Here is a 9260-nt window from a genome sequence, read left to right on the forward strand (position 1 = left end):
GAGCTCTGAGGGCAGCGTGCTTGTGGGCAGCGTGCTGTGGGCATTCGATGAAGGCTTGAAGAACGTCTTGTTTGAAAGTGATTCAAAATCTTTAGTCTATTCCTTTGAGGACCCTTTTCCCCTGTCGTTCTTGATGCCTTTTATGTGGTTGAGGATATCCGCCACTTTCTCTCTATCGAACTAGGTTGGTCGGTTCGATTTGTTTCTAGATGGCCTAATTCTGTAGTCGATTGTCTAGCTAGGAGGGCCCAGTTCATAGCAAGTAGAACTGTTTGCCTAAATTCTGCTCCTTGGCTTCTTGGTTTTTTCTTGCCATGCTTCTAATTAAAAGTCAATTTACCAAAAAAAAAAACATTATCAAATGCACCCTTGTTAATCTTTTAGATGGTTGAGACAAATGTTTTGTGAGGCCAATGCCATTTTCCTTTTACAAATACTATACTGTGGTGTAAAAGCTATTTGTATTCTAATCCCTTCATTTTTTCCTCTCTTTCTTTTCTTTAAAATTCTGCAGGCTGAGAAGCACAACGTTCTCCCACCACCATTGAATTCAACTTTGCTTATGTGGCCAAATTGTAAAGGTATCTTGTAAAAAAAATCAATATAAGAATTAAGTTATCTTAACAAGTGGTCGAAGGAGCAATGAAGAACAAAAGGGAGAGTTCACGAATACCACCGACCAAGTCCTAAGCATGCCATGGATCTTGCCATCGTCCAATGATCTTTCAATAGTTAGACAAGGAATCAGAAGCCACATGTACCTAATTGAAACCCCGCTGAGCAACAAGTACTACAAGATCTTTCTTAATCGCGAGAAGCTTACGATATTGTCATCTTCAGTTCTACTAGCAAGAGCAAACATCGGAACCCCTTGATCACTTCTTCTCGTAACACTATAGTCACCACCTTGCTAGCTCTATGACTGAGCCATCACAGTTGGTGACCATCCATCCCAGAGGAGCTAGGTTTACACCATTGAAGACGTCTTGTCATAGGAAGAGGAAATGACCCTTCGTCCGCCATTGATCCAAAAACCCCTTTGAGGCATCACAAGGATCCCTTGATTGAATTCATCTATTTCTAGTTATACACTCAAATGAGTCAATGGGATGTTGTAGTTGTTGTTTTTTCAAGCTTTTTACTAGTGGGGTCAAACTCTAGGCACCTCCACCCTCCTAAGTGAATTGTTTTTTGAGTTTTTACGAGCTGCATACTTAACTGGAGGTAAAAAGTAAAATTCTAGATTTTCCATTTAAGTGAGAAAATTTGTTCGTCCCGCAATTCTAAAATCGTTGGTTACCCACCCGTCTGCTAAGTAATTCAAATTTTGAATTTGAAATTATCCTAATACCCTTAAGGCCTTAAGGAATATTATGAGTAAATTACTTTTCATACCCAATCTTTTTTTTTTCTTCTTGGTTTGCCAACCCCGGTTTATAAACCGGTGTTCGACCCGCATCGCACACCTGGCTGTGGTGGGTGAGTCTCTCAACGGGGATTTTTTGCATCCATAAGGATTCGATACCGGAACATTGCTTAAGCGAACCAAGCTGCTTACCACTTGGACCAACCCCTGTTGGTTTCATACCCAATCTTTAATTGAGTAAAAGGATCTTCTTTCTACACCTTATTTTTTGTCTTTTTGGCAACACTATTTTCAGATGGTTGCAGAGACTTTCTTTCGTTGGAATCCGATCTGATTTGGGAACTTTAAAGGAGGAGATTACTTTTATTTTTTAGGGCTGGTTTATGATAGTGGATATAATCGGTTTATCGGATACGTTAGTCGCGGTTTACCGCAGACGCTCTATGTGGTCTCTTCGAATTTAAATATTCCGTTTGATCCTACATAAAGGCTCAATCCACATGAATTAGGATCATCTCCCCGTTGGGGGAGCACAAACGACGGCTTCCCAACCACAAATTCGTAGTGGGCTCACAGTGGAGCCCACGGGTGAAATTTTGAATTTTATTTTTATTTTTTTCAAAAACTGTTTTTCACCGTGGACCTCACTATTTTGTGTGGTCAGAAAGCCGTCAAGGGAGTTGATCCCGACTCAATCCACATCGGTTTAAGCGCACTTGGCTATTTTCTGACAAGGGTAAAAATGTAAATTAAAGCAATTTAATATAAGTTTCAGGGGTAAAACCGTAAAATAGTATAATCCATGTCGATGAGATGTGGGTCCATCCAGAGAGTTGGAATCCCCACCGAGTCAGGTTCACTTCATGTTGTATCAGCTTTTGATTTTCTAATTAAATTCACTTGTTTAAAGAATATCAAAATGATTTTCTTGCCATTTTTCCTCTTCTTTACCGTTTCATATTACCACCACAAACCCATGGCCCAGGGGCCCAAATGCAGATGCCTTTTCTTCAGGGGAAGCTTCGTTGTTTTAATCCTCCCACAACAAGTCAATAACAGAAGGAATTTTTCTTCAATGGTCAACAGCATGAATGGTATTTTGTTTTGGTCAAAAAAGAAATAGGGAAGAAAATATGGAATAAAGAACTCCAAGTTTCATAATGGAAATTTAATTGGTCGAATCATCTGAGCTGGATCATGATTTCAATGAGTTTTTTTCTTCAAAATGCCCATAATCCAATTTTAAGGAGTGTGTTTTTAAAACATAAAGTGAGATGCAAGTGTTTAAAGCCTCCATTTGAGGATACTGGTGCAATTTGCTCAATAAAATTTGAAGAGCATGTAAAACTAATTTTTCTTTGAAAATATACATGCATTTTTTCTAAGGCAATCCAATTCACAGTCTTTTGCAATTCTTTTAATAAATAAAATTATATATCCACACATTTTTATTTATTAACATGCTTGATCCTATTTACATGACAGAAACTACTAGCTAAATGAGAGGCTAGAATTTTATGTACAACACCCTGACCCCATCCTAACCCATCCCAACCCAAGCAAAGGCGGAAAGGCCCATTATTTCATACATTTCTACACAATTGCAGAACATGAATATATAAAATATTTACAGAAAAATACATTATAAACACCAAACCAGTAAGAACTCAGCAGTAGAGCATGCCGAGGGGTTTCTTCAGTTGTAAGGGACTAGTTTGCTCACCCTCTGCAGAACCACTTTTATAGCCCTACGAATATCCTGGCAGCATCTCTCAGCTTGATTAGTCAAATCTTCCGTTCTTGTAAAGAAAACCCCCAGCTTCTTCTCAATCTCCTCCACCACAATCTTCACTGCTGCTTCTTTTCCAAGGGCTGAATCAGTGCATTCGCTCAGAGTCTGGATCTCCACTGACAAGAAGTTAACTGTAACCCAAATCTCTTCCAAGTCCTTGATGGCAATATAAGTGCCAGCGTACATCGACCCAATCAATTTCTTCCGTACTTTCAGCGCATCCTCACAGTCCTTCCAACGTGAATTAAACCACATGCCTATTGTTCCTACAGGGATTGAAGTAACCGCTGCCCCAGCAGCAACAAGATGAGGCGCTGCCATGGCAGCTGCCCCCACAGAGAAAATTATTGTGGCTGCAAAAGTGGAAGCAAATACGATGCCTGAAACCTTCTTCCATGTCTTCAGTGATTCAACCTTCTTATCGTATTCGTTCATTTGAGATTCCAGCTTCTCCAACATCAACACCTGATGGTTGCAAACCGCTAGAAAGTCCTGTATGAAGCTCTCAGTAAATGGGTTCCCAGCCGCCTTGAAATTCTGCAGTGCCTCCACCGTCGACGCCAAGTTCTTGTTGTCATGTTCCTTCTCGTCCAACTGTTGTGATGCAAATTGAAGGAACTTGTGGCTTTCACGAACCTTCTTGAGACATTCAGCTAAAGTAGTATTACTGGAATTCAAGGTTAGGAGACTTTTGTCAAAGTAATCCTTGACAAGCAGTAAGAGCTTCTGATTTTTCCACTTAAGTTTCTTAGAATCTAAGATGCACTGAACATCTTCTGGGTTGATCATAAGTGGGCTTCCAATAACTTCTCTTAGTGAATCAAAGGAGAGCGTTCGAAAATTGACCCTCGAGCCGATTGTGTTAAAAACAGGGTCCGTGACCAGGTGCATGGTGGAATCACAAGACTGCAAATTCGAGGTCACTGAGCTCATCTGGGTTTCGGCTGCGTGCTGGAAATTGGTATCGCCCTGAAACATGGGCAGAGCCCTCTGTTTTCGTCTTGCTGAGTTGTCCTCCCATGGATGATGCACTCACTCGCTCACTCCTATTCTCAGAAAAACTATGGAGAGTTGAAACTGCGTGGAAAGCTGGGGATGTGCAAATGAAGGCGTCGACCCTTAAAGCTAGCTTTTGCATATTTATAGTACTCGAAGAAATAAGCGACGCCGTCTTACTCACGCCTGCAGATTGACTGGCTTCAGATCTTTCGTTCTCCAGGGACTCCTTTTGGACCGTCCTTGATCTTTTATGTTTTTCTACAATTGTGGGAAGCCTGTGCGCAATTTCGGCATACACAACAAAAGAGGGGTTCACATCCTCTGCGTGTGGAAAGTGACGATTGGTTTGATCTGATTTATAGTGAAACACTATTAGTTAAACCTGCCTTTTTCATTTTTAACCGTTAGATCTTTGGAATCTATGAATATAGCTTACAGGTTAAACTGGTTGTAAAATTTAATTCAGTTTGTGATAACACAAGTTGATGATGGTTCAAAACTACACTAAATCGGAACTATTATTTTGTAATCGGTCTCTATTTGAATTCAATAAAATTTTTTTTTTATTTATTTAAAAAGAGCTTGTTAATATGGGGTGGGAACTGAATTACTAATATACGCCCCTGAGTAGATGCGAACGCAGAAAAAAAAGCTTGTTACTATGGGATGGGAACTGAATTACTAATATACGCGGCTGAGTGGATGTGAACCCAAACCCCGTGCAAGGGTGGGTCTTTAACCGCTTGAACTCCGTAATTTTCAGTACAAATCGAAACCACTCTAAATTATCATTGACACGTCTATCCAACCTCATTAATGTATAAAGAAAAATCCTTTCACATAAAGTCAAAGAAATAATCTTTTTAAATCCTTTAAATAAATCTTTGGATGGTGGGGCGTTGGTGGGTTTCTTCACCTTTGACTGAGAAAGGAGGTCACCCTGGCCACATAAATGTTTGGTAATCTTGTAAGTTTCTATAATAAAAACAAAAATTTTATGAAAATGATTGATTGCGATAAACAACTAGGATCCTGTTTCAGTAAATGCCTTGAAGTGTTTAACGAGATTTATAATCATTGGATTGCACATCTCAATCAAGATTGACCGTTTATTTTCAACGGTTGAGATCTCATCGGACAAACATTATTTCATGCTGAATAATTTTGCACATTTATTGCACCGAAGTAAAGCAATTTTAAACAATTAAGTTGTATGTACAAAAAAAATAATATTAAATAAATATAATGATATCATGCGACAGTTGGAGTACTTTCATTCGTAAGATGTTAGTTGAATGATGTCAATACCATGCGGCAAATTTGAAATTCTAGACTCCAGGGCTCTTTCCACCTTGTTTCCTTCTTGAAATTCTAATCCTTTCTATCTAGGTCGTGTTCCATCTCACTTGCAAAATTGGGCTAACAAAGGCCTGCCTGTATACCATTGGCAGACCATATGTAAAGGTGGGGGAATGGGAGGACAGGCTGTCCGGGTGAAGGATATGAGCTTCTTTTTCACTATCAAGTACTATACTTGGAGGATATTTGCCGAAGAGCGTACAATGAGGTCCGAGAAGGCGCTACATTTTATATGCTGAACTGAAGGCTAAGATATGATCCCAAATTTACATGGACCGAGGGACTTGGAGAAACTAAGTACATTGTTTACCGTAGGCTCCACACTATGGGGAATATTAGATTGATGGCCCATCAAAACTTGGACTAGGCCCAAGAAATCGGGTTGGACTACGCAAGGGACCATCTCTCTCTCGAAGCTCTGCAACCCTGATCGTCGCCCACAGCGTTCGTGTCGTTTGAGAGGCGGAGAGGCTCGCCTAGTAGTCTCTCTGCCTCCCCTGCTCTCTGCCGCCCTGATTTCCACACCTGCTCTCCTCCCTGCTTCTTCGCCTTGCTTCTCCGCCTCCTCTGCCTCTCCGCTCTGCCTCTCTGCTCTGCTTCTCCGCCTTGCTTCCGTTTCGCCTTTGCCTCTCCCATCTCTGCCCCGTCTCTCCCATCTCCCACCCGATTCCATCTTTCCCATCTCTCCCTCTCTACTGTTTTCATCTCCTCCCCCTTCCAGCTTTCCCCTCTCTCCCTCGTCTCTTAGATCTCTTCCATACTACAAGGACAAGTAGATCTGGTGTTTCGCCTTCCTCTCTTCCGCCTCTACAGTCTCCACCTCCCGCCTCTCCGGTCTCCACCCTCCGGTCCCCGGTCTTCGTATTTTTGCTCGGACACCTAGATCTATCGTTGTTTGGCTTCAATCTGTTTGTTTTTCCGGCCGCTCTCTTTCTGGTTGCAGCACCTCCTTTTTCTTTCTTTAGTTTTAAATAACAAATAATTTATTTGGTTGCAGCGATCGTTGGTGCACACCGCAGATTAACTCCACCTTCGGATCCAGGTTCGTCTGCGGGAAGCTTGAACGCCTCTAGGGTAGAGCTGGATGGCAGGTCCGACCTTCCTCCGCATTCTTGATGTTACCACTGCGACAACCGAACTACTGTTGTGTCCGCCCTGGTGGCGTGTTGTGTGTCCGCCTTTGAGACGTGTATTTTGTCCCTCTATGTGGGTGCCTGTGCTTATTTGGTGCTGTATTTGTTGCAGCTTTCTTTCTAAGGGTATACTGAACTTGACCTTGTCCGGTGGGCTTGACCCATCCCTTACTCTAGAGGACCCTGTCTATTGCACGTATGACAGTTTGGTCGTATTCCGCTACTTGGTTCGGTTTGAACCTTGTGTCTTCATGCTCGTGTGTTTGTATTTTTCTTTTCTTCGTGTGTCTGTACTTTTCTTTCTTTAATGAATGAAGTGTTGTTTAACAAAAAAAAAACTATATTATATATCTTGTTCTCTTGGGCTCTCTTCCATATCGGCCCAGCAGCCTCTTCCCTATAGCCCATTAAGCTGCATTTGTTTGCAAAGGTGGGGTGGGAAAAAAGAATGTAGGTCCCATGTGTAGTGGGGTGAGGGAGAAGGAAATGAAATGAAATGATTTTGTAGAAAAATGATAGTGGTGGGTCCCACATTTTACTTTTCCCAACTTTCGCACAAAGTCCCACCAAATATGTGGGGTTTTAAAATGACTTGGGGTGAGAAAGTTGAGTTGCTACATCACTAGATAAGCAACCAAACAATCTACCATTTTGGGATTTAAGGGAAAAGTAAGGAATCTACATTTTTTTCAAGAATTTTCCCACCCCACCTTTATTCCAGCAAACAAACACAACTTAAGGGATTCTTCCAACTTATTGATCTCCTTTCAAAGCCATCCAACCTTGGCTTGTTCCACCACCTTCCCTCTCCAAGGGCTCATTTGCCTAGACAATGGCAGAAAAGAAAACTTGCAATCAGAAAAATAAGATTTCAACTTCCTAATGTCCGTTAAAACTTCGCTGATAGAAGGAGTTGCCATGCTGTCTATGAGGTATTCCACCGCTTCCAAGCAATGGGTCTCCACCCAAAGAAACTCAATACCCGCAAATAAGGGCTACAAGATTCCTTCTAGTGGGGGAAAGGGGGAAGGTGGGGGTGGTGGTTGCAGGGATGAGAGGGAGTGTAGTGATTGTCAAAAGTGACGGGCAGTTTTTGGGGAAGAGTAGGGGGAAAATGCGTTATCCACATAAATGCAGGTAATTAGGTCATTTTGCTATTCCAAGGCATTATGGTCATTTCTCAACTTACTTAACATAATCTAATCTTGAAAACCTAACTTGTAATTTAACAAGTAGATAATGTATAATTTAAGCTACTATTAGTGAAGAACTAAAAATTTTACCCCGTTATCTCAAATTGTCAGATGATAAAAATTTACAGGTGATTTTTCCATTCTAAGATGATAAAATAAAAAACTCGAAGAGAAGATTTGGTTAGGCAGTCCTTTCATGAAGAAGATGTTGCTTCCATTCTAGCTATGCATTTAACTCTTTTTCCTGATGAAGACTATCAAGTTTGAGGAGAGACCAATAATGGGCTGTTCGCAACAAAATCGGCATATCATATGATTTGATTCGTAAAATCTAGTTTATGAGACTCTGATTCATATCATTATTGCTGAGAGTTTCCTTCGCTGCCAAGTTAAACTTGATCACTATGCCCAAGGTGTGGTGAAGTTACAGATCAATCGATCGGGTCTTGCTTGATTGCAGTTTTGTGAGAGTGGAGTGGCTATTTTCTTCATTAGGTTTTATACCCCACAATAAACCCAAAGCTTCATGGATGCATTGAGGAATATTGGAAGCTTATATTATATTCCTGGATAAGAAGAAGGATCAAAACTTGGAAGGGTTGGTGGCTTTCTATTAATTGTGGAAAGATAAGAACAAGCTGGTATTAATTTGAAGGGAAAATGGGCTCATCGAATGACAGTTTATTGGGCCTTGAAAGAATGGACCAACTTCATTAAAACCTAGAAGCAGGACTCAATTTCAGCCTGGCTAATTGACAACTAAGTCTATGCAGCCAGCCCAAGAGGTTAATTGGTGCCCATCCCCAATACTTTAATTTTCTGTAAAATTAATGTAGATGCAATCTTAAAGAAGGATTCATCTTGTGTTGTGGCTTCATCTTTCGGTCACACAATGCCCAGATTATAACAGCAATTATTGACCCAATTAAATTTGGTTCGGTGATATTAGAGAAGTTATGGCTGCTAGAGAAGGACTATTGCAAGCCATCTCCGAAGATATAAAGCATGTTAGGGTGGAGACTTAATAACAGTGAGGTGGTCTTAATTCTATCCTCGTCCAGGCAAAGCTCCTACGGCTACTAGTGCGGTGGTGAAGTGAGGATTTAGTGCCTTGTTTTTTTTTTTAGCATGTACCATTTGTTTTATTCCCATGTTTGGTAACAATGTGATTGACCCCTTGGCTTGGAAGGCGTCATCTATTTTAGGTAGAACGATTTAACCTAATTTCACTTGTGGCTATGTGATCTTTGTGATCTTGGTTGCTCGTGTTTTCTCAAATAAATGAGATTTTCACCAAATCAAAAGAATGATAAAATTAGGTACTATTATTTTCTAAGGCTCTCTTAATTGGTACATCTCAACGACTGAAGAAACCTCTTGGTGGGCACTGTCTGTGCTTACTGCTGCAAGAAATGTAA

General features: G+C 40.8%; 1 protein-coding gene across 1 annotated transcript; it reads right to left on the reverse strand.

Annotated features, from left to right (window-relative positions):
• Nucleotides 1–3062: 3062 nt before the first annotated feature.
• LOC149014791 (UPF0496 protein 1-like) lies at nucleotides 3063–4246 on the reverse strand. The gene has a single exon (XM_089155342.1). It carries the CDS (start codon nucleotides 4134–4136, stop codon nucleotides 3063–3065), a length of 1074 nt encoding a protein of 357 aa, XP_089011468.1. The 5' UTR covers nucleotides 4137–4246.
• Nucleotides 4247–9260: the final 5014 nt, after the last annotated feature.

This window comes from Hakea prostrata, chromosome 5, assembly GCF_041222555.1.
Source record: "Hakea prostrata isolate BN-2017 chromosome 5, UWA_Hpros_2, whole genome shotgun sequence".
Taxonomy (NCBI): Eukaryota; Viridiplantae; Streptophyta; class Magnoliopsida; order Proteales; family Proteaceae; genus Hakea; species Hakea prostrata.

Coding starts and splice junctions, on each gene's coding strand:
- LOC149014791 (XM_089155342.1), bottom strand. CDS start 4,136: ATGTTTCAGGGCGATACCAATTTCCAGCACGCAGCCGAAACCCAGATG.